Source organism: Crocuta crocuta, unplaced genomic scaffold (assembly GCF_008692635.1).
Source record: "Crocuta crocuta isolate KB4526 unplaced genomic scaffold, BGI_CrCroc_1.0 scaffold48, whole genome shotgun sequence".
Lineage (NCBI taxonomy): Eukaryota > Metazoa > Chordata > Mammalia > Carnivora > Hyaenidae > Crocuta > Crocuta crocuta.
Window position 1 is genome coordinate 877,162 of NW_027533089.1, and position 25,687 is coordinate 902,848.

The window sequence follows — 25,687 nt, forward strand, 5'->3', positions numbered from 1 at the left end:
TGGTTGGTGAATTCTGCCTCTCCCCTACTCTCACTCTGTCTCTCTGTCTGTCTCTCAAAAATAAACATTAAAATACATAAATGAATGAATAAATAAATACATAAATAAATAAAAATGAGAAGTCTGTATTCTCTTCTATAAATGGTAAAACACAGTCTAGGGGAACTTCCAATATGGGCAGGAGAACCCCCCAAAATCTAGGTATCTTGATTCATAATAAAGTTATCTTGTACTTTTATAAAATCACACCATTTTAAGTAAACAGGTTTTAATGTAGTAATTAAGGCTCCTATCTGGAAAAAAAAAGCTAATTTTTAGCTTCTTTATTTTCTTAGTTTCGTTATGGTGGCGATGGTTCCAAAGGACCAACCATCTCCGCTCAGGAAGCTCAGGCACAGGCGATTCTTCAGCAGGCTCGGGTAAGAAAGAACAAACATGTATTCCTGTAACCTGATTCTGTGTCAGATTGTGTGTGTGTGTCTGTGTGTCTGTGTGTCTGTGTCTGTGTTTGGAGGATATGCTATTATTATAAATAAAACACTTCTGAAAAGTACATTGAATTTTAGATATTAAAAATGCTAAGATTATATCTATTTTTCCAGTGGGAATATTTTCTTTAATGGAATACTAAAATTAAATGATTGACCCTGGTAGTATTGCCATTTGTAATTCCGGCAATAACACACAAACAATAACACACACATTTTCTAAATTTTTTCAAAGAGTACTGATGGAGTTGTACCTAGCACTCTCTATTTTTCATATACAGTTTTTCTCTGCTAAGACAGAATTTGATGATTAAAAAAAAGTAAGAGAAGAAGATTAGAAATAATTTTTTTCCTCCTAATCTTCTAAATTGTTCAGGATATCCCAAATTATGCTGCAAATGCTTCAGTTTTTTAAGCATTATCATATAGGAAAGAAACCTTCAAATATATATTTAAGTTCTAATCATTATAATATATAATGATTTTGTAAAATCCATTTAGTTTATAAATCCTTCATTAGCTGAAACTCCCACTCTATCTTATACATATCTTATACATAAGGAAATCTTATACATAAGGAAATGTAAAGAATGGACTGAGAAAGAGTTGAAAGTCATACAATACTTTTATTTGTAGTACAGGTTTTGGTTCTTTTAAGGAAAAAGGAAATAAATGGCTCATTTGGTATAGATACACTTTCTAAGTGATAGAAATCATATCTGTGATAACTTTGTATAAATTTATGAATATATAAAATTTAACATTTGTGTATTTTATACACATTTACATAGATTTGTGTGTATAAAATATCTGAAAACATAAATGAAGGTTATAATTCACTCTTGTATTTACTTATATATTTAACTAAGTCTATTAATCTGAAAAGATTCCATTATTTGGTTACATCATATATAAACACAGAAAATTTTAATTATTTGTTTATTTGATCATGGTGTAACACATACCTAAAATATTTAAAATAATTTGCTAATGATTCCTACAATTCGTTTTATAATTTATATTACTTTCACAAATCTAAGGTAATTATTTGAGCTTAAATGTTTTATGAAGCCATTGAATTCCTCCTTTATTATTAGTCCTTTTAACCTACTTGGAAATAGGTAGCAAGCATTATAATTCCAATTTTTCAGATATTTAATCTCAAGGATTAAGAAGTATATTGTCAAAAATCTCATGGTGAGTCAGTAGTGGAACTTTGGAGATCCTACTGTTTTCATCTCATGCACTTTTCTAATATGATTTTACATATTGTTTCTATTACAGTATTATTTTTGATATCTGTTTTGATAATCTAAATATTCATCTTTTGGAATCACTAATATTCAAAAATAGTTCACCATACTAATTTAACATCTATCAAATATTTATCCTTTTTACTCTACTTGTTCCAGCTTTTCCAGTATGCTAATTTCACATTTCTAATATTCAGTATCAATAGTGCATGTGATCAATCTATCATGCCTATGATTATACAAAATGAATGTATTTTTCTTGTTAAATTTGAGATTTGTAAAAAAAAGAAGTGTATGATCATATTTTCTGATCAGTTTTGCTTGCCATCTGGCTTTGATTGTCAATAGTTTTTCCTTTTGCTAGAAACTTTTTATTTCAAGCACCTCAAATTGTTCACCTCTGAAAGGGTTTTTCAGTGATAATCATGCCAACATGTTTAAGAGAAGTCGATACATTATTCTGAAGTATGCTTCAGAATAGAAAGATTTCAAAATATTAGATTTCTTATATTAAAATCTATTTTAACTTTTATCATTGAATAAATCATAATAATATATGATATAAGATTGTATACAAGCTATAACAATTTAGAGCAAGTCTGATATTTAGGTCATTTGTCATTCTAATTTTTTTATGTTTTATTTATTTCTGAGAGAGAGACAGCATGAACAGGGGAGAGTCAGAGAGAGAGGGAGATACAGAATCCGAAACAGGCTCCAGGCTCTGAGTTGGCTGTCAGCACAGAGCCCGAGGCAGGGCTCAAACCCACGAACTGTGAGATCATGACCTGAGCCAAAGTCGACTTAACCAACTGAGCCACCCAGGCACAACTCATTTGTCATTCTAGAAGCTTGTAATTCTTCAGTAATCAGGCACTCTTTCTAGCATGTAGCTAATATACCTTTGTTTATTATCTGTTACTTATAGGTAGTTTGTGCATATGAATATTTGGGTTTAATATGCTTGTCCAGAAGGGCATCTCTGAGTTTGATCTACTTTATTTTCTAGATTGCTCTCAGAGGTCCACCTGGCCCAATGGGTCTAACTGGAAGACCGGGTCCTGTGGTAGGTTACTCAATAAGATAATGTGTGTTTAAAATGAAATAGTAGTATTTCCCTGTGCAACTTTGACCAAGCATTGTTTATATTTTTAGCTGGTGAAAATAAGATACATATATCTACCTATGCTTGAATAGGTTTCCATTTTGAAAGTCTGTTTCAATTTAGTCCTCAGTAAGTTTTGATAAAAAAATTTCAATGAAGAATTTTCAAATCAAGTAAATACAGTGAAAAAATAGTTGAGTCACATATCTATTAGTTTTTTGAATTATAACTATGATTTATTTGCACAGTATTCCAGGTTATAAAAAATTTAGTTTTACATTAAATTATTGAAACTTAACGTTACATAGAATTTTCATTAAAAAAGAAAAAAGTATTTGAGGTGAGTCAAATTGTTCCATAACTTGGGGAGCAATCAGGATACTTGGCTTAAACTTCAGTTTGTCCTCCATATTCCACAGAGTGCTTCAGATATTAGAGAAGTTAATTTGTCTTCTGGAGACTCTTGGAAAATGACAGTGTTTTATTTTTCCATACAAGTTTGCTAACAAGCTAATATTTTCCAAGTGGTTTTTAATATAAAATATCTTCAAATATTTTGAAACTTGTACCAAATGTTGAGCAGTGTAGCAATTCACAAAAAAAACACAGAGGTTCTTTTCAAATTACGTTTTTCCTTAAGGGAAAAGAAGACTGCAGGAGTCCAACTTTGCTTCTGATTGATCTTAGAATTAACTGAATAAATAATTTTTATCTTAAGTATTTATTTTTCTATATAAAAAGCTATTCCTCCTGTTCTTTCATATGATTTTATATGTTTCAGTATGTTTTATTGAAATAATGGTATTTATAGAAATTAGGACGATGAACATTAAAATCTTACATGTGATTTAGTTAGTAGACACAGCAAAACAATTTTATTCACGTTTACATCAAGTGAATAGTCTTCTAATTATTTAGTTTGTTTTACTAATCTTATTAGGGTGATAAATAGTTTTATTCATGTATTTTATTCAAAGGTTTGTTAACATAGTTTACATAAATTTATGGTTATCTTAATTCAGTCTTAAAAGTTTGTACATCTTATATATTTTGAAGGGATATACACTCAATCATATGGGCTCATGTAGAACATATGCTCTGGCAAAATAATAAGAAACATGGAAGATTCTATGTAACTTAACAAAGGATGAAATAGTTAATATTTCATTGTTTGTTAGTGATAACTCAAATTTACATGACTGAGTAAAGACAGCAGTATGCTAATGTTTTATAAATCTGGGGCAGAATTATCTGTATATTTTATTAAAAATGAAAGCTCCGGGGGCCCTGAACTTGAGATTCTGATGGTAAAGATTCAGGATTTGAAGTGGCAAACTATATTTTTAATGAGTGCACCAGGCTGATTTTTACAGTCTAGCATGTTTGGGAAATAACCATATGTTACAAAATTTAAAAATATCAGTCAAAGATCTCTAAAACTGCATTTTCCAAAGGAATCTTCCTATGTATCATCCTGACAAGCGTAAGCTCAGCAGATTTGTAGAGGGTAAGGGCAGTGATGAGCAGAAGTAGTGAAAGCATGTTCCATTAGCGGTTCCTGTTTTCACCAATCGTTGACGGTCAGCCATTCCCAATTTGTTGGCAGAGAGAAAACATTGGCAACCATGTACACATTATCAGTACCATGCATTGGATACAAGACTAATTAATTTTAATACTTAAGTCTTTGTTATGGAAAGTGTTCGCTTCCTTAAAGATTAAAGGTAGATATTAAGAGAAAAATGTCATATTGTTTCTTTTCACCATTTTCTCTTCTATTATCCTTTGCTCCAAAGCATCAAATTTCCACAGATTGTCAAATTCTGGATCCTAAAGTATTTTATATAACAGAAACGGAATCTACATCACTATATTAAGATACAAACATGTATTCTTCCAATGAAAAATTCTTAATTCAATTGTTTTTTCCAATTGCTTTTCGAGACCAATGGAGACTATAAGTATGCAAGAAACATAGAAAATCCTGTGGTTACTTTTCCTTTTCTGTTACTGTCAATTATTGCATGATAATTTTTAGAGTAAGTATTTAGAAAAAGTAATTATAATTTGTTGAGTAGGTAGTGCTTATATAGAGAGAATACAATGAAGTAAATTAATTAAAAACAAATGAACTGTTCTATAATTGTGTTCAACTCAGTGATTAATAATCTGATTTAATATAGAACCTCAGGTTTTCTCTTGAAAAAATGTAGTTGTAAGAATTCTTAATTAGGATCTTGAAGGCTATTATTCTATAATTTTCAAGATTAAAATATTCATGTTACTCGATTTTTTTTTTTTTTTTTAGGAGTCAGATTAATAGTTGTTTTACTTTGGAGCCACCAGGAGGCTCTAGATAGCTAACATTTTCAGACTTAGCACAATTTTGATTTTTTGTATAATGATTCAGTGCACTATTTTTGAATATGTATTGATTTAAATAAGTAAGAAACTTCTTAAACACCTGAAATACTTCGGTATGAAGTAACTATTACCACTGTGTTCAGTCTTAATGTTCTAAAGCTTTTTAGGGGAATGGATGGTCTGGTATTTATTTTTTAAACTCAGGACACTTTTATGAAGTGTTTTTATATTTTTTCCAGTTAATGTACTAAGTTATTGTTGCACTTTTTGAGTTATGTAAACATTTGTAAGAAGTTTTTGTCATAAGGACTTATTTTTCTGGGAAATAAACCATTTTTGGGAAAAAATGCTTTGACATTACTTCAGGACACTTATAATGATAGTGGCAGCATCTGTTCTTGACATTTTATTGGTAGAGAATTCAGTGTCTGAGAAATTTCTGAGTATAAAAGCAATAACATTTCACCAAGCCCTTGCTGTATAAATGGATGCAGTATATAACAGATTCGGTAAAAACGTGTTGCCTCTAGCCCTGCATCACAGCTTCATAATAAATAACGCCTTGTGTATCATCATAAGTACTGTGATGGCACACACATTAAAGAAGATTACAAAGTGATTTTATGAAATTGGCTTCTGTGTAATTACGTGTAAAATAGAGACTTTTAAATATATCTTTCTCACTGGAATACATTCAAAATCTGAGAAAAGATATATTTCAATAAAAGGACTTAAAATTTTATTGTATTGGTTAATAAAATTATACTAATTTGATGAAATATATTTTGAAGAATGTTTCACCATTTCATGTGAAAATGGTAAGATGAAAGTGGTTAGGGAATTTTTACTCAATTAAATTTTTATAGCCTTACTTTTTCTCTACAGGGGGGGCCTGGTTCATCTGGTGCCAAAGGTGAGAGTGGTGACCCAGGTCCTCAGGTAAAAAAAAAAAACGAGTCTATTTCATTTATTTTATTTTTGACTTCATTTTATCTAGTAGGGTAATAGAAGTGTCTGCCATCTGTTTTATGAGTAAAGAAATTACTCACATTACTTTTAAGTTCACATCACCTACTTTAATTGAAAATTCCCCAGTGGCCAGTTGACTGCCAATAACTTGATTAATTTAAACAATATTAAAAGAAGATAATAAACTGGGATGGGAAAGGCTTGATAGTAATAGGCTTTCAGAATATTAAATTGGCTTGAGATGGTATAGAGCAAGGACCTACTGCAATTTTACCTTTAAGTGGCCCTGCCTCAAACCCATGATATTTTCTGTGGAAAGTGAACGTAGCATATACTTTCAGAAACAATATTTAACATACTTGAAAAAAGCTAACTTCAAATCTTTTGTAGAACTGAGGAAATTATGAGAATTGAAAACATCAGAGCTGAAATATCAAGAAAAGATCTTGATTATATTTACATGATAACAAATTAAAATTATTATTTTTCCTTTAATGATAATAAGTAGAAACATTCAATATAAGCACATTAGGAAGTATACTCATTCTAGAAAAAAGGAAAAACAAAATGTGACATTTAAAAAATACATTTATTTTAATTTTTTAAATGTTTATTTATTTTTATAGGAGAGAGAGAGTGCAAGCAGGGGAAGGGAGAGAGAGAGGGAGACACAGAATCCAAAGCAGGCTGACAGCTCAGAGCCTGACAGGGGGCTTGAAATCACAAGCTGTGAGATCATGACCTGAGCTGAAGTCAGATGCTTAACTGACTGAGCCACCCAGGTGCCCCCAAAATGCATTTATTTTGAAATAAAAGGACTTCTTTTTTTTTTTTTTTAACATTTATTTATTTTGGAGAGACAGAGTAAAAGCATGAGCAGGGGAGGGACAGAGAGAGTTTTTTAATTTTTTTAAAAATGTTTATTATTTTAGAGAGAGAGAGAAAGAGACATGGGGGGGGGATGTGGAGAGCAAGCAGGGGAGGGAAAGATTGAGAGGGAGATGCAGAATCTGAAGTAGCCTCCAGGCTCTGGGCTGTCAGCACAGAGCCCTTTGTGGGGCTCGAACTCACTAACCTTGAGATCATGACCTGAGCTCTCAAGTGACCATCGACTAATTATTTTCCTTCTTTTAAAATTAATTTTATTTTTGGGAGCACCTGGGTGGCTCATTCGGTTGAGTGTCCTACTTCAGTGCAGGTCATGATTTCACGGTTCATGGGTTCAAGCCCCACATTGGGCTCTGTGCTGAAGGCTTAGAGCCTGCAGCCTACTTTGGACTCTGTGTCTCCTTCGCTGTCTGCCCCTCCCTCACTCATGCTCTTTCTCTCTGTCTCTCAAAAATAAGTAAATGCAAAAGTTAAAAAAAAATAAAATTAATATTATTTTAAAAATATTACAAGGTGAAAATGAATTTCAACACCAATATATATTCATTGTAACCACTACCATAATCATCAGGATAGAGAACGGCTCAGTAACCATAAATAATTTTTTGGAGCCAACCCTTTATGATCACATCTCCCTCCTCTACCCCTAATACCTGACAGTCACTGATCTTTTCTTTATTACTACACTTTTCTCTTTTCAAGAATACTATATAAATGAAATCATGCATGTGTTTCCTTTTGAAGACTGGCTTCTTTCATTTACTACATTGCCTTTAAGGTTCATCACAGTTAATAAGTGCCTTAATAGTTCATTCTTTTTTTTTGTCACCGAGTAGTATTCCTTTGTATGGACACAGTACAATTTGTTTTGGAATTGGAAAAAAATAAAAGAAAATTGAGAAAGATATTTGGGTGATTCAGAACATGGCAGCCTTCTTTTCCATGCTTGGTTAATATTGCCATAGGGGTATGGAAAGCATTGGAACTTAACTGAGAATTGCATAAAATACTGAAATGTCACGATGTTAAAATCTAGGGAGCTTAATCTTCTGCAAAATTTATAAATTTTTCATCAAATTTACCCCTTTATAAAATAGTCAGATCTGAAAACATTTTGCAGTAGTTTTCATGGATTTGTGACTTTCCTTGACTTGAGTCCAAAAAGATATAATATCAAGTGAAGAAGGATCATTTTCATTAAAAACTAAGATTTGTCTTGTTAGTATTGCGCTTTACCTTCCAGCTGAGATATAGGGTTGAGTCATTTTAAAACAATAATTTTCTTAGAAAGCTATATTCTTTTAAACTCCAATTATTAGACAACCCTAACTTCATATTTCTATAATCAACATTATAGATGATAAAAATTATGTGTAATTTCAAATGTGTGTTACATTTGCTACCACGCTCATTATATGCATATTGTTTAAATTAACTTTAAAAAGGATACAGTTAACTAAATATAAAGGCCTATACAATGTTTACACTAGAGCTACATTTGACCTATTATTAACTATGTCATTTTTAAAAAATACTATGTGGATCTATCTCCACATAAAACATTGTTCGTTGACATACATTATATTGTACTGCTCCAAGAAAGACACATATTGAGAATCTTTAACCTTTGATCTGACATGGCATGATGCCAGGCAATAATTTGCTTTAGGGATCACCAAATCATTCTCCATCATCTTGTAGATGATTGAAAGAAAGATGTTTCAGTCACTATGCTAAGTTGTAGAAGTATAATGGAGAAAAGACAGATTTAGTCTAAAATCACAGCAGTTAACAATTTAATGGGAAATCAATTATGAAAAATGTCAATTATAAACCGTGTGGTAAGTCAAATAAAAGAATACATAGGAGAGGATCTCTACAGAATAAAGGGAAAGGGAAAGGAAAAGTAATTGAAAAGAAAAGAGAAAAGAGATGGGTAGTTAAGAGTGTTTTCAAAGAAAATGTAAAAAAAAAACATTTTGAGAATAAAATGAGTAGTTGAGGATTTTTTTTGAATGTTAAATTATCACTTCCTATTTCTTTTATTTAAATGTAATCAGCTCTCTCTAGAAACTTAGCAAAATAATATGACTCTTTGTTGCAAGAAGCCTTTTAGAAAAATTGTTCTCTTCTGCTTTATCTGAGCTTTTACATAAGAAATAATTTTCTTTATGTTAAAGTGATTAAGGTAAAACTAAGAGGATATACATTTCTAAAACTATTTCTCTCAATGTGATTCAGTTTATTGATCAAAAATTCCATAAAATGAATAAGTTATGATGTTTTGGTATAGGGCCCTCGTGGTGTCCAAGGTCCACCCGGTCCAACAGGAAAACCTGGAAAAAGGGTATGTCTGGTTTTCATTGTGTATTTTGAGGGCATATGAAATCATGAGCTATCTTGTTTTTTTTAATATATTTTATTCTTATTTTATGTATTTATTTATTTACTCTGTGCCAGTAGGAATCCTTTTTGCTTAGTCATGTTCTTGGCATTATCAGGGTCGTCCAGGTGCTGATGGAGGAAGAGGGATGCCCGGAGAACCTGGGGCGAAGGTCAGGAGCTCATACATTTGTATATTCAGTCAGTTCATCTCTGAAAATTTTATATTTTAAAACAGAATTTCTTGATATCAGTGAATATTCCACAATTAAATTACAGTAGAGAATTAGACTGGGAATGTGATGATGATGAGAATGATAACGATGATGAGGATGATGATGATTTTACAGGGGGATCGAGGATTTGATGGACTTCCGGGTCTGCCAGGTGACAAAGGTCACAGGGTAAGATATACCATTCTGTTACTTTGCATGCAGGGATAATATAGGAATAGTATGAAATATTTTAGAATCAATATACTTTAAGAAATAAAAAAATAATTTAAATATTTGTAAAGACAATAATTCAGTAAATTACTGCATCCACTATATGCTATAGAAAGATAAATAGAATTACACAAATAGAATTACACATGCAATACCAATATGAGTTCTTTAATTGTTTTTAGATAATAATCATGCAAATATAAGTTCTGGCATAATTTTTATGTACATGTATGTGGAAGACATATTTATAGAAAGTCAAGAGTGGAGATTTAATTTTACCCCTTGTTTTTTGATAATCACCTTAATTTCCCTCTTATATTTTATCTGTGGACATATACTCAATAGAATCTTCTTTAGGCAGTCTGTCACTAATATACTGGACACTGTATTTTATTATCCTAAGCTAAATGGTACCCATAGATGGAGACACCACAAGCTATTTCTTGTGATAATATGAGCTTGCAATCCAACACAAGAGCTTATACTTTGCAAAAGCTAAATAAACCACCATGCTGAACAGGAATCTAAGGGATATTTTTAGTGCGAAATTAAGGAAAGAGGCAGTCCTTAGACAAAGAGCACCTTTGGATCTTCACATTTTTCTTCTCCAGAAGTGAAGAATGAAGATAAGACAACCTTTATATTAGTTAGAGAACTTAAAAGGAAAAGAAAGAGAAAGAAAAGAGAACACTATGGGTGCCTAACAAGATATTTAGTGTATACCTACTGTATGTCAAGGGAAATATATAATATTCTTTTTTAAAAAATCCAAAATGTCTTTAGTCTTGAGTTGTGTTGATTTGTTACAAATTATTTTAGAAGCAGAAAAAATTAAACTAAATGAAAATCAACAAAGTGTGTCTCTTTTAAAAAGAATCTTAGAAAATAATTTTCTAAATAATTTAGTTTATAATAATTATGTTAGGTGCTTTATTTAAACCTTTTTGCTTTTAAAATTGAAGGAAATTTTTTTCTAGCGTAGTAATATATAAAGTCAGTTAATGAAAAAATAAGATTTATCTTTGCAGTGTTCTGAGGAGGACAATGAAGGCATAAATTTTCCCACCATATGGTCCTTATATTCAGCATGATAGTTGTAGGGTAGACTTCTGAATATTCTGCTTTATTTCATTTTCTAATCGTATTTGTATTTGTTTAACAGGGTGAGCGGGGTCCCCAAGGTCCTCCTGGTCCCCCTGGAGAAGATGGAATGAGGGTATATTAAACTTCGTTTCTTTTAAGAAATTTTTAAAGTGAGCACATAAAAGAACAAAGTCTTGTTGAATTGATATATTGTCTAATTGCATTACCCCCCCATTCATTTTGTCAATGACAGGGAGAAGATGGAGAAATCGGACCAAGGGGTCTTCCAGGTGAAGCTGTAAGCAACTTTCTTTCTTTTAAAATAACGCCCTGTTTTGGTAGAATAGTTACTGGTGTTATACATATAAAGTCACTAATAAACTCAGGTGGCTATAGCAGTCTTACCTAAGCTAACCAGGTAGTTGTTACGGGAAAACATTTTAAAAGAAGGACACATAGAGTTCTAAGTTATAGAGAGAATCAGAGGAAAGAAATTTTCATCTTTTCAGCCAAAGAACTTACCTAGTGTTGCTGGGATTTTTTTTTTTGCTTGCTTGTTTGTTTTATTTTATTTTTTATATCATCAGTAGCTCCAGAAACTATATATTTAGGATAAATGGATCTCATACCCAGAAAGTACAAAAAATTTAGGGGCTTAGTACATATCATATATAAGTATAAATTGTGCTAGTTTCTCTAAGTCTAGAACTTTAGGAATTTACCTAAATATGAAATGAGTGAAAATCAGAATTTTTCTATTTGTATATTCTATTTGATTGAATAATAAGACTTACTAAGATTCAGTATTGCCCTTCAAATCAGAAAATGACACTAAAGTAACCTCAAATATTAAACTATTTCTGGTTTAAAATTTTCCCAAGTGATTTATATATAAATTTATAGAATCAAAGAGGCATAGTGCTAAAACTCCCTGTTACCAATTCTGGCTTTTGGATCACTATAAACATGAGATATTTGTGTTACATAAAATTGGTATTTTAAACACCACTTGGTGTGTGTTAATAAAAGATGTACAGATATTTTTACTCCAAACGTCTCATTTAAATTTCTTTGGAGGAGGAAGTGTACTTTGAGCACATTTCTTATGAGAACATGTTTTGTTTTTCTTCCCCCTTCTAGGGTCCACGAGGTTTGCTGGGACCAAGGGGGACTCCAGGACCTACAGGGCAGCCTGTATGTATTGCTGGAAATATTCATAATTTTCTAGGAAAAGCTTGTTGTCAGACTTTTTAAAGCCCAAGGCCAAAAAAGCTTTCAGTAGACAGCTAAGTGTTTACTGCATTATTGTATTCTGAGACCTAATGATGCTGCCTATTGGTTACACTGATCATTCTCCACTCTACCCCTTTCTTTTCTCTTCCTTTTTGTTTATCTACTTTATTGTTTAATGTCAGATTTCCAATACATAGTGCAAAATGCTGCTAGGCTGTCTCCAATGTGGACACAGAATGGAGAGTATAGACCTTGCCTTTTATGTCATTGCCTCCAAATCCTAAAATGATGTTTAGTCACTCTAGGCTAGTGGGTGCCATGCTGTTAAGTTAGTCTTTTTGATTTTCTGTTGTAGCATTTAAACTTAAAAACATCCATATGTATTTTATTCATTCATTCATTCATTCATTCATTCATTTATTTATTTATTTATTTAACTTTATTGAAGGGTATTGCAGGTGTAGATGGCCCCCCAGGACCAAAAGGAAACATGGTATGTAGATAACATCTGTAAAATAACTCATTTCTGCATCTAGGTTCTAACAAACCACTTTTGTTGCTAAGTCTAAAAGAAAAATTTCTTACAACATTTTGTTAAGTCATCTAGTTCTGATAGCATTAATATTTTCCAAGATTTTCCAGATTCCCATAGGGAAAACTGATTTAGGGACTGATTTTCAATTGAGAAGAAAAAAACCTATGTGAAGTAGCCTTATTAAATACTCTTTATGTTTTCCTGTGGCAGGGTCCCCAAGGGGAGCCTGGACCTCCAGGTCAGCAAGGGAATCCAGGACCTCAGGTAGGTCTAGGCCACTGTAGCTCCTTTGAGATAATGGGGTAAGATGGTATCTTTTCGTGAGAAAACTGACAGCCTCAAAATTTTCTATGTAGGGCTGAAAATGTTTACAGTGTGGAAGTAGGAAGGTGATTCTTTTTTCCCTTTTTTAAAAAAAATTAAGCAAATTTGCAGAGGTCCCTTTTTTCCAAGAATAAAATGAGTCATTCAGTGTTCATGGAATGCCAGGACGAAAGCCACACCTGCAGAAGGGGTCTGAATAGCATTACAGTTGCACTGCCAAAAGAGTAGCTTGTGTAAAATGTCTCCTAGTGTTCCAAAACTTTCTGGTAAATGTGGGGAATTTATACAGATTCTCATAACTCATTGCATGTGAAATAGAAGGTTATTTTACTTTTTTAAAAAATTCATTCTTTGTGAAGTGATTCCTGACATATGAAACAAATTCTTTTAAAATAGGGTCTTCCTGGTCCACAAGGTCCAATTGGTCCTCCTGGTGAAAAAGTAAGTTACTCTGTTGTTTTAGTAATGTCTGGTGACCAATTTCAGGTTGTCAACCTTAGGCAGATGCAATGACTTGCCTTCTGTTTTTGATAAGATGTTGAGATGGCTCAACACATAAGGAAATAATCCAGAGTAAAACCTTGAGGGTACAGTGTGAGGGGAAGCCATTCATACATCTCTGAACTACAAATGATAAAATTTCCCATATTTCCATTTGGAAAGCTTCCAAATGTGACATTCTCAGCTATATTAATTTTAGAAATGTACTGGTATGAATGAATGCTTTCTCTACCTTTTGGTTCCCCTTTTCTTTCTCATTACTTAAAAAATGTCATTAGATTTGCTGTGACAAGGGTTTTTTAGCAATATCTGATTAAGGGAAATTTGTGAAGTTATGATTCCCACCATTTTTCATGTATAAATGACAATGGATGTTCTTGTTACTAACTCAATGTCTGGATCAAAACAAGAATAAGTCTTTAATTAAAGAGATAATTTTCTCTCTGATTTCTTCTGCCACATTCCTTCAGTAATATTTCCTGTCCACTATAGTTACAGTACAATGTTGATAGGTTCTCTTTACTATCTTTTTCCCTTTATTTTTGTTCATTTCTGTGAACATATAATTTAAAAACATAAACAACTTTCTTGAGGTGTAATTTGATACCATAAAATTTCACTCATTTTAAGTGTACTGGCCAATGATTTTCAGTAAATGTATAGAGTTGGGCCACAATCACATTTTTAGACATTTTATACCACCCCAGAAAGAAACTTTATGTCAATTTGCACTCGTGTCCTACCCACAGACTTAAGACAACCACTAATCTGTTTTCTGCCTCTATAGATTTGTCTTTACTGGACATTTACTATCCAGTAAATTTCATTTACTATGAAATTCATGAATGAATTTAAAATATAAATTTAATCATATAAATAAATATAGTATATACCTTTGTGTCTGATTTCTTTCATTTGGCTTAAAGTTTTTGAGACTTATTATATTGCAACATACATCATTTTTTTGCTCCTTTTTATTGCCAAATGTTTCCATTAACGGAATATACCATTTTGTTTACTTGTTGAGCAACTGATGGACTTATAAATTGTTTATGCTTTTTAGCTGCTACAAATAGTGCTGATATGAATGTTTGCATATAGGTCTTTGTGTGGACAAATTTTGATTTCTTTTGGGTAGATACATAGAATTGGAATTGCTGGGTTATGTGGTAAATGTAATGCTTAACATTTGAAGAAGCTTCCATACTGTTGCACCATTATTTCCTTCTCATCAGCAATGTATGAAGATGCTAGTTTCCTTACATCTTCATGAATGTTTGTTTTTCTTTTTGATTATGGTCATTCTTCTTGGAGTGAAATGTTATCTCATTGTGCTATTAATTTCCATCTCCCTAATCACTAGTGATGTTGACCATCTTTCATGTGCTTATTGGCCATTTCTCTATTTCCTTTGGTAAAACATCTATTCACATACTTTGGTAATATTCTAATAAAGGTATGTATCCTATTATTATATTGTGAGAGTTAAAATAAAATTTAACTTGTCTTTCAAGTAATTTTTCTGTGCATATTTTCTGTATGGTACAGTATAAGAGATCTTTTAGAAACTTCCCTATTTAAGATGTAAAGTACCAAAGGTGATTTCACATCTGTACTTTAAGACTTCATTTTTTAAAAAAGGTTTTTGTTTTGTTTTATATTTTGTTTTTGTTTTTTGAGACAGAGAGAGAGTAAGAGAGAGAGAGCAAGAGAGCGAGAGAGCATGCAAGTGGGGGAGGAGCAGGAGAGAGAGAGAAATAATCCCAAGCAGGCTCCATGCTATCAGCTCAGAGTCCTACACAGGGCTCACTCCCACAAACTGTGAGATCATGATCTAAGCTGATATCAAGAGTCAGATGCCTAACCGACTAAGCTACCCAGGTGCACTCAAATATTTACTTCAGATCAGAAATTTTAACTTAGGCCTGTTTTACCACACTTTAGACTAGCTCATCATGACCAGAATACATTCATTATAAATTGTACTTGAGGCATATGCCTGTTAAATTTTCTACCATGCATTGGATTCCTAAGAGGAATTTGCTGTTAAGGTAAACTAGTATATCTGAATTCCCTTTGTTGAGCCAAAGGTAGAATATAGGATCTGGTTCACTGTACTCATGGTAAGAAGGAAGCAATTATAAGCATTAGCTGCTTCCTTCTGTGGCCTGAACATATTCAGCCTGTGGGTTCAAAGATAGTCTCTTTTTATTAAAGAAAAAAGGAACTCAAAAACATAAGAGAAGCATGTTCTATTTATATTGCATCTATGTTATATTTTATTTTGCATCTATATTACTTTTATTTTCTTTATAATATACTGTATTCTGTTCATTCTGGCTCAAGAGCCTTTTTTCTCAAAACTTGGTAAATAGTGTTTTCAATTGGATCATGGTATAATGTAACAGATATAATTTAACTATTGTCATATATTTTAAATTCCTAGTAACTTTTACTTTTGCCCTAAGTTATTGTAGCCTGTGCTTTTATTATATTTGTGTAAAATATTTTATAAAGTTTTTTAGTTTACTAAATTGGATAAACAACAATATCATTTATCCTGACATTTTGATAAATATGCTGAATATTTCCTGTGATTTAATATATGATGTCAGAATTTACATCACTCACATGTTAATTGCTTTACAGAAAGCTAATAGTATTATATAATGTTGTGAGTTAAGAATGAAATAACAAGACACAAAATAAAGATTAAAGGCAAGGACTTTGAAGACATGGATATGGGTCTGGATTCATTTATATTGCAACTCTTTCATATATTAACATTAGTTAATTTACCCATACTCTTTAGATGATGATATTTCATGGAATTGAGACTTAAAATGGACTGTATATTAAGAAAAGGACTATCTATCTATCAATAATCTATCACTTAGCATAACCTCTCGTTCTCTCTCTCTCTCTTAAATAAACATTTAATAAATAAATAAAAGAGATGGATTGATTTTAACTTAATTTTTTTCTCCAAATTTTTATTTAGATTCCAGTTAGTTAACATATAGTGCAATATTAGTCAGGTGTAGACTTTAGTGATTCATCACTTATGAACAGGTGCCCTCCCGACCCATCCCCCTGCCCACCTACTCCAGTAATTATCAGTTTGTTCTCTTTAAGTGAGTCTGTTTATTGGTTTACCTCTCTTTCTCTCCCCTATGTTCATTTGTTTTGTTTCTTAAATTCCACATATGAGTGAAATCATGGTATTTGTCTTTTTCTGACTAACTTACTTCACATAGCATAATACTCTCTAGCTCCTTCCACATTGTTACAAATGGCATGATTTCATTCTTTTTTTAAATATTTTTATTATTTATTTCTAGGAGAGAGAGAGAGAGAGACAGCATGAGCAGGGGAGGGTTAGAGAGAGAGGGAGACACAGACTCTGAAATAGGCTCCAGGCTCTGAGCTGGCAGTCAGCACAGAGCCCAATGCGGGGCTCGAACCCACGAACCGCAAGATCATGACCTAAGCGAAAATCAGACGCTTAACCGACTAAGCCACCCAGACGCCCCTGATTTCGTTCTTTTTTATGGCTGTGTACGATTGCAGTCTGTGTGTGTGTGTGTGTGTGTGTGTGCGTGCGTGCATGTATTCCATCTTTATCCATTCATCAGTTGATGGACACTTGGGTTTTTTCCTAATTTGGCTATTCTTGATAATGCTGCTATAAACATTAGGCTCTTATTAGATATGTTTTCAGAGGCAAGGTAAGCCAAAACAATATGTATATATATATATATTGGGACTTTGCCAAAATAAAAAGCTTTTGCACAGTGAGGAAACAACAGAACTAAAAGACAGCCTACAGAGTAGGAGAAGAGAATTGCAAATGACATATCTGCTAAAGGGATAGTGTCCAAAATATATAAATAACTTATAAAACTCAACACATAGAAAACAAGTAATCCAGTTAAGAAATGGGCAGAAGACATGAATAGACATTTTTCCAAAGACTTCCAGATGGCTGACAGACACATGAAAAGATGCTCAACATCACTCATCATCAGAGAAATACAAATCAAAACTACAATAAGATATGACCTCACATCAGTCAGTATGGTTAACTTAATTTAAAAAATCATTTTATAGTTCAAAAGCTTTAATATTTCTAGTCCCTTAAATTTAGCAGCAACAAAAAAAATCTATGTAGTTTTGTGTGTAGGTCATAGTTGTGGAAATATCACATCTACTGATAAGAATAACTAATGGAATAGTTCTGCATTTGTGCTCTACATCTTGTTTTGAAGAAATAGGACCATTATTTTGAGAGCAAAAGATAATGTATGTGACAGACAAAATACTGCCATTAAAAACATGGTGTTTACAATGATTACTTGACTTAAAATGACTCTTCAGAGTGGTAAAGGAGATTGAAACATTCAAATCTCTTAAGTGACATTCAGTTAACTTCAATTATAAAATATAAATTATTCAATTTAAAGGATATCTTTGTTTTTTTGTTGTTCATTTGTGATTTACGTTAATTCTAACACTCTATACTACCAATCTACATAAATATAATGCTTTTCCTAAATACTCTCTGAGAATGAAAAAATGCTAAATTGTGCCCATTATCTTGGCTTGCTTATATATTTTTCTCTTTAAATTTTTTTCTAAATTCTGGCTAATAACTTGACTAGTAAGTAACACTTATTTGGGCTCTGGAGTCTTGCTATGTTAATTATTCTCAGCAGAATGCCCATGTTCCTATCAAGAGAGAATTTACGCTTTGCAATAGTGATTCTTACTATGTTACAACTGTGGTAATGGCATGTTTAAAGAGATTTGAAATCCTCTGTGGTCAAACAGAAATTAGAGTAATGTGTTTAATAGATAGTTACTTTGTTTTTATTTGTTAGTTGCATATTAGGTTATGTCCTTTGACATCAAAATATTAGATTTGTTCTTCTTTGTGTCCTTGAATAACTGTCACAATATAATATATTTATTAACATATTCTAATAATCAGTTACGTTTCATAAATATTACAATGTGATTATTTGAATTAGCACTTTTAGTATCTTTGATAGAAATGTGCTGTGTTTATTTTTCAGTGATATAAATCAATACATTTCTGATCTATATTGCTTTTCTTTTTATTCTCTAAGCTCTAGCTTATTGTGGTTTGCAAAACCTAATATGTTAATTAAAAAAGATACATTAAGGACTACTAAGCAGGCCAAAAACTAGCAAGTTTTTTGGACATATGTCAAATTTGGTTTTCATTTATCTCTATATATCATTTTTCACATATGTTTAAAAGTTATTTACATGTTTATCACTTACAGATAAAAGCCAGTGACTCAAGTTAAGAATTTTATTAATAGTATATTCTTGCATAAATGTCAGATTTTTCATTATTCTCATTAAAAAAATATATGCTATTTCTCTATTTGATTAGGGACCACAAGGAAAACCAGGGCTTGCAGGACTTCCTGGTGCTGATGGGCCTCCTGTAAGTAATAGTTACTTGTCATTAAAATTTCTACATATTATCTTCCAAAACAGATTTTACATGTGTTTTAGATGTGATTTTCTGAATGAAGTTAGTAATAAAAACAAATTGAGCCAGTAATTAAACATTGATCCGTCTCAAATACCATTGCATCAAGTTACCTCCATATTGCAAAATCTTTAATAATCAGGCAGTGGTTCTTGGATAAACTCATTCTGGTGCTCTAGTGCCCAAATCTCAGGTTCTCAGACTGTCCTGCTTCCTAATGAACCATTAGTTCCAGGCCCACACGCCACTCACTTTTCTCTCAGCATCTCTCAGATCATCTTTCTTTCTATAGTTTCCTGAGGGTTTTTTTTTTTTCATGGCACTCTTCCATTATCTCTTCTTTTTCAAAGTAAATCTTTCTTGAGGGTTCAAGGGGTAACTTCTCACCATTTGTAAATGTGCTCAAACACCTTCCATGAAAATTCCTCAGTTCCAGGGATTTCTTCCTTCTAGAAATATATGTCATGTTTTTTTGTTCCCAAATGCAATAATAAATAATGTAATTATATATAATTATATATAAAGATTAGTTATTTATGCTTCTTTTGTTCTTTTCAAACTACTTAGATTTTTGAGCTAGGATACAAATTTTTATTGGGTATAATTGTGATGGAGTCATCATTTTTGTTTACTGAATTTTGAGAATTTTATTATTAACACTATTAGTATTTATGATCTTTCTATATTTTCACATGTATCCTTCATATGTCTTAGCTGCCTTTGAGATGGATATTTCATTATTTGATCAATATGCAAAATAGATTTCATATTAAAATATCTTTATATAAGAACTGTTATTGATCTAGAGTTGAATTGTTAATGATGATCCATATTGTTTTATGTACTGTTCCCAGACTCTCAAATACATTATGTATTTGGTGAAACTTATATCCGTAAAATTTGAGCTTATGTTTCCTTCCAAATGCTACAGTTTGTAATGTTATTTAGGGCCATATGCAGTGTTACAAAATGTTCAATATCTGTTGAAACCATCGATTTGAAAAAAAGGAACAATTTAATAGTATTATAAACTACCTTTAATATTGTGTCTTACCAGTATATGTTTCTGCTAAATATAGGGTCATCCTGGAAAAGAAGGCCAGTCTGGAGAAAAAGGTGCTCTGGTATGTTACAAAGTTTCTATGAAGATGTCTCATCACCTTATGTCTAAGAGAAAATGCTTTACTTTGGTCATCTTTATGATATGTGTGTGTGTATATATATATACATATATATATACACATATATATCTGTGTACATATGTATNAAGTAAGTACATGAAAATAGTTTGTTTCTACCTTCAAATATGTTTTTGTCTCTAAAGATTTCTTCTGCTATCATGTAAATACAAGTAATGTTCTGGTAGTTATTTTAATTCAAGACTTAAAAACACAGATGTTGTCTTAGATAGGTAACTTTTAATATTGTAATAGTAATTTTCTAAATTAAAGCATATTCTCTATATTTTAAATAAATATTCTCATGAACAGAGATAAATCCAGATTCTGCAAAGGTAGTATATGTGGAATGAATGGCCATAAATGATTATAATGAAACTGGTTATGAATAACTAAATATCATTAAACAATTTATGTCACTCCAATTTTACCTTATTACTCTCTGGTAACTTTTTTTTCCCTATCATCACATTTATGTATTTTTAATAGTTTATTGTCAAGTTTGTTTCCATCTTGTAACTTAAACAGGAGGAGATTTAATTGTAAGAGCAATAATTCTCAAAATATCTAAATAAAATATTATAATAAGAGCTTATTTATTGTTAATACTATTTTGGATTACAAGAGAAGGGGGTAGGATCAGTCAGAGTTGGTAGTTTTAGATTCTTATTAAAATAGCATTAAAAGACAGCATTACTATAAACATTATACATTATTTTAAAAATATTTTCTTTAGGTAAACTAAGTGAAGCCAGCTGTGGGAAATATATAAATTTTGATTATCTTCCTAATATTGTTCATTTTATTTTTGTGCAATTATGTAATTTTAATTTGGAGAAGGCAGGGCTAATCGGACTTCAGAAACAAATGATAAACCTCAAATAATCTTTACCAGTAGTAGAATGTGTCCTATTCTTGTAGATTATTTGGTAAATTTACCGTGTGTGGATGAGAAGCACTTTCAATGTATTATATGTTTAAATAGCAATGGGTCTTTTTCAGGGTCCTCCTGGTCCCCAGGGTCCTATTGGTTACCCTGGTCCCCGAGGAGTAAAGGTAAATGTTATTTTTTCACACCATTTAATTTCAGTGCAAAATATTACAGTCATTTAATCCCTCTAATTTATTCTATAGGGAGCAGATGGTGTCAGAGGCCTCAAGGGCTCTAAAGGTGAAAAGGTAAGATATAATTTATTTAGGTGATTTTAATTGCTACATATATATTAGATCAAAAATCTAAATGTTTTCAACAGATATTTCATTTCCCAATATATTAAGTAATTATTTGATAGCAGACACTTGTACTATATATCCTGGAAACTTTTTTGAAAAAGATTATACTCTGGGGTGAGGACTAAATTATAGAACAGAAACAAAGATAGGTCATAAACAGAATTAATCCTGTATCCCTTTTTTTCTTACATGCTTTTACCTTTTATAAATCATAGAGTTGCCTTATGAATAAATTAACTACAGGGCTTGTACATATCCAGCTATATGCATAACAGAAGAATGTTTATTCCCTTCTCTCTTTACTGAAATCCCCAAATTTAAGCTGAAATGCAGTTCAAATTATGAAAATTAGAAGTATACTAAATCATAGGGGAAAGAGGAAATCTTAGATATTATACTGTATGCAAAACCAAAATATTAATGAGAGGAAATAAAGATTAAAACTAGGCAGAAATGAATGAAAGAATGTGGAATCTTTCATAGTGCATTTGTAGTTTAATTGTCCTTGGAAAAAGAAACTGAAATTGAGATTTTTTTTTTTTTTTTTACGTAAATGTTTAATGTAAGTGTAGAGCCACCAAATCCTTTAGTGATTATGTTAAAATAAAATGGCAGGGGCACCTGGATGGCTCAGTTGCTGAACACCTGACTCTTGATTTCAGCTCAGGTCATGATCTCATGGTTTGTGGGTTCGAGCCCCGCATCGGGCTCTGTGCTGACAGCTCAGAGCCTGGCTCCTGCCTCAGATTCTGTGTCGCCCTCTCTCTCTGTCCTCTCCTACCCTCTCTCCCTCTCAAAATAAACAAACACTCAAAAAAAAGTAAAATAACATTAGTCACAGGCAGTATTATTAATTCTTAATACAATATTATATTTAAAAAATAGAGTTTAGAATAAAATGTTTATAGCTTTGTTGAGAAATTATGTAATACAAATTTTGATTTAATAATAATTTAATTCCCATATTCATACTGTTATTAAAAAGCACCATAAAAAACACCTTGTGTGGATTTGATATCAATAAGGAATGGATATAAGGAGAAGGACTGATTGGATGGGTCTATTATATCTATCCATTATAATTTTTTTCTGAAAAAATAAAAAGTAACATACTGAAGCATTGTTAAGTTATGCAAGTGTATTCAGTAACACTGTATAAAAATTATTATGCATTTGAAATGAACTCAGCTACATTGATGAGAATCCCAATTCATTCAGATGATTGCAGATGAACTTCAGGATAATGTCCTGTTGAGTTGGTAGCTGAGAACAATGATTGATCAGACAGGGTTGACCTTGTAATTATTTGCAGGTGGCCTGTGCAAAAAAAATTAAATATTTATAATTATGTAGATTCATACATATAAGTTTTTCTCTGGAATTTTTCTTGTTAAGACATTTAAGAGATGGGGTGCCTGGGTGGCTCAGTTGGTTAAACGTACGACTTTGGCTCAGGTTATGATCTCTCGGTCCATGGGCTTGAGCCCCGCGTCAGGCTCTGTGCTGACAGTTCATAGCCTGGAGCCTGCTATAGATTCTGTTTCTCCCTCTCTCTCTGCCACTCCCCTGCTCTCTCTCGCTCTCTGTCTCTCAAAATAAAGACATTTTAAAAAAAGACATTTAAGAGTTAATTCAAAATTTTCTCTCCAATAAGTACCATCCAAAGAGTTTAGGAAAGGGTGTTTAAAGGAAAGGTTAATTGGGATGGGAAAGTTGTTAACTTGCTGGAAATGAGGTAGTGGCAAAATGACAGAGGCAAGTAAGAATAAAAATGATGAGAATATTTTACACACAGAAAACTAATGTATACTGCTTATATGTAGAAAAACAATTGGAGATTATTAGTTGTTTTGAATGGTGTGTGATCTCAGAAGCAATAAGTAGATGTAGAGAAAAAGAATTACAAATGTTTTAAAAAAATTTTTAAATGCTTATTGTTTAATGTTTTTTAATGCTTATTTTTGAAAGAGAGAGAGACAGAGTGTGAGTTGGGGAGGGGCAAAGGGAGAGGGGACCACAGAATCTGAAGCAGGCTCCAGGCTCTGAGCTGTCAGCACAGAGCCCGATGCAGCCTATAAAAATTTGAGTTCCAATTCTAGTTCTCATACTAAGTCACTGGTAAACTGAGGCAGGTTGTCTAATTTACCTGAGCTTTATTTTGACTGTAAAATGAGGACATTGTCCGAAAAAGTTGCTAAGGTGTTTTTCAGCAATACATTTTTTGTATCTTTTATTTTATTTAAACCTGTTATTTTATCATATCTAGTAATGTATTACTTCTCTATATTAAATAAAGTTTATATAAAAGTTAATGGAAACTTTAAAAAAATTTTTTTAATGTTTATATATTTTATTTGAGAGAGACAGAGAGAGACAGACAGCGTGAGCAGGGGAGGGTCAGAGAGAGAGGGAGACACAGAATAAGAAGCAGGCTCCAGGCTCTGAGCTAGCTGTCAGCACAGAGCCTGACGCCGGGCTCAAACCCACTAACTGCGATAACATGACCTGAGCCGAAGTCAGATGCTCAACCAACAGAGCCACCCAGGCGCCCCTGGAAACTTTTTTCTAATACAAATCATCTCTATTTTCAAACTCTGTGAAGAATCATTAAATCTTAGTGAATCTTAATATCTATTATTTATTTTGTTTTTCTGAGAATGTATTATAATTGACCATAACTATCACAAGAGATAAGGAAGGATGTTGAAACTTATTTTTCTTTTTACACATAAAACATTAATTGTTAACTAAAGGTGAAAGAGCAAGTTATGACCTGAACTAAGATTAGAATTCTTCATTGTACAGACAGTTGTATTCCTTAGACCTTAAGCAACATAACCCAATGATAAACGGCATATATAAATTCCTCGTTTATACATCTTCTAAAACTGTTTCCTTTTTTCTTTCTGAAGATTAATTCAGACCTGATAGTTTTAGGACTGGAAAGATTAGTAACTTGATAGAGTGACTTGTTTTAAAAAAAATTTGCCACTTATTGTAAGGATGTATCTAATAATTTAAGTCATGTACTTGTTCTTTTAATTTATTTTCTAATTGTGAATGTATTGAAAACAAAGATGTGCCAAAAATAGCTTAAAGTCCACTATGTTCTCTCCTAAAACAAAAATTTCTGCCAGGAAAAATTGTAAAACCTGTTATTGATTTTTTGACTTAGATTTCAGTGTTCTTTAAACTAAATTTGGCAACTGTGTAATTACCTTTCTCTCTAGAGAGAAAGTAATGAAGACGATAGTCAATACAAAGTTAAATGGTCATTTTCAGCTTTTAAGCCTCTATTATTGCGCAATTGCATTCAGTACAGAAATAATCCTACTTACATGGCCATTTTATCGCCAGAATGTTGAAAACATCATGCTTTTGTCTTAAAGGAAACTTCTAGACCTGTCAGAATTTTTAGGTTTAGGCAAGATACAGATTCGATCCCTTTTCCAGGTTTAAATCTCATATCCATAATTGCTTGATATGTTCTGGATCTTAGCATACCTTGCTAAACATACACTGAGGTATGTTCACTTAGTAATGCCCAGTTAATGTTTATTAAACATCATGGTTATTGAAGATCAGAAATGTACTAGACACTGGAGGCACAGAGGCTAATTAGGTATAAGTCTTGTTTTCTACCATTTAATAAAAGAAAGACCTATGATCTTCTAAGTGCAGGATGGCATGTTTTTATAATAAATGTTTAGCGGGAGCACATAAGACAGGTTAATTTCAAGGCTGGGAGGAAANACTATGATCTTCTAAGTGCAGGATGGCATGTTTTTATAATAATAAATGTTTAGCGGGAGCACATAAGACAGGTTAATTTCAAGGCTGGGAGGAAAGGTTGAGGTCATAAACTTCATGGCAGAATTATGAACTGAGTCTTGAAAGAAGAGTAAAGGTAGACAGAGGTAGACAGAGAAAGTAAAGGGTTTGTAGGTGTGTGTATCACAATGGCAAGCAATGCAAAATTACAAATGGAAATATAGGTAATTTTTTCTAGAACTCAATCTCAAGAGTGTTGTGTAGGGGATAGAGAGGAGATTCAAGATCAAAGATAAGACTGCCAAAGTGAACAAGCAAGGGATAGATCATGGTCAGAAGGGGAGGGGAGAGGTGGCAGCTTATATTCATTATTAACAATTTGGAACCATTGAATTGTTTTAAAGTAAAAA

General features: G+C 32.0%; 1 protein-coding gene across 1 annotated transcript in view; it reads left to right on the plus strand.

The window, feature by feature from the left end:
* COL11A1 (collagen type XI alpha 1 chain) overlaps positions 1-25,687 on the plus strand; it is a 210,683-nt gene that overhangs the window by 79,890 nt on the left and 105,106 nt on the right. Inside the window, exons 13-28 of the mRNA XM_077746071.1 lie at positions 336-419; positions 2,751-2,807; positions 6,096-6,149; positions 9,361-9,414; positions 9,569-9,622; positions 9,800-9,853; positions 11,058-11,111; positions 11,232-11,276; positions 12,119-12,172; positions 12,660-12,704; positions 12,957-13,010; positions 13,467-13,511; positions 18,994-19,047; positions 20,175-20,219; positions 21,276-21,329; positions 21,408-21,452. Coding sequence (XP_077602197.1) covers positions 336-419; positions 2,751-2,807; positions 6,096-6,149; positions 9,361-9,414; positions 9,569-9,622; positions 9,800-9,853; positions 11,058-11,111; positions 11,232-11,276; positions 12,119-12,172; positions 12,660-12,704; positions 12,957-13,010; positions 13,467-13,511; positions 18,994-19,047; positions 20,175-20,219; positions 21,276-21,329; positions 21,408-21,452 — 852 coding nt within the window. The remainder of the gene's footprint in view (positions 1-335; positions 420-2,750; positions 2,808-6,095; positions 6,150-9,360; positions 9,415-9,568; positions 9,623-9,799; positions 9,854-11,057; positions 11,112-11,231; positions 11,277-12,118; positions 12,173-12,659; positions 12,705-12,956; positions 13,011-13,466; positions 13,512-18,993; positions 19,048-20,174; positions 20,220-21,275; positions 21,330-21,407; positions 21,453-25,687) is intronic.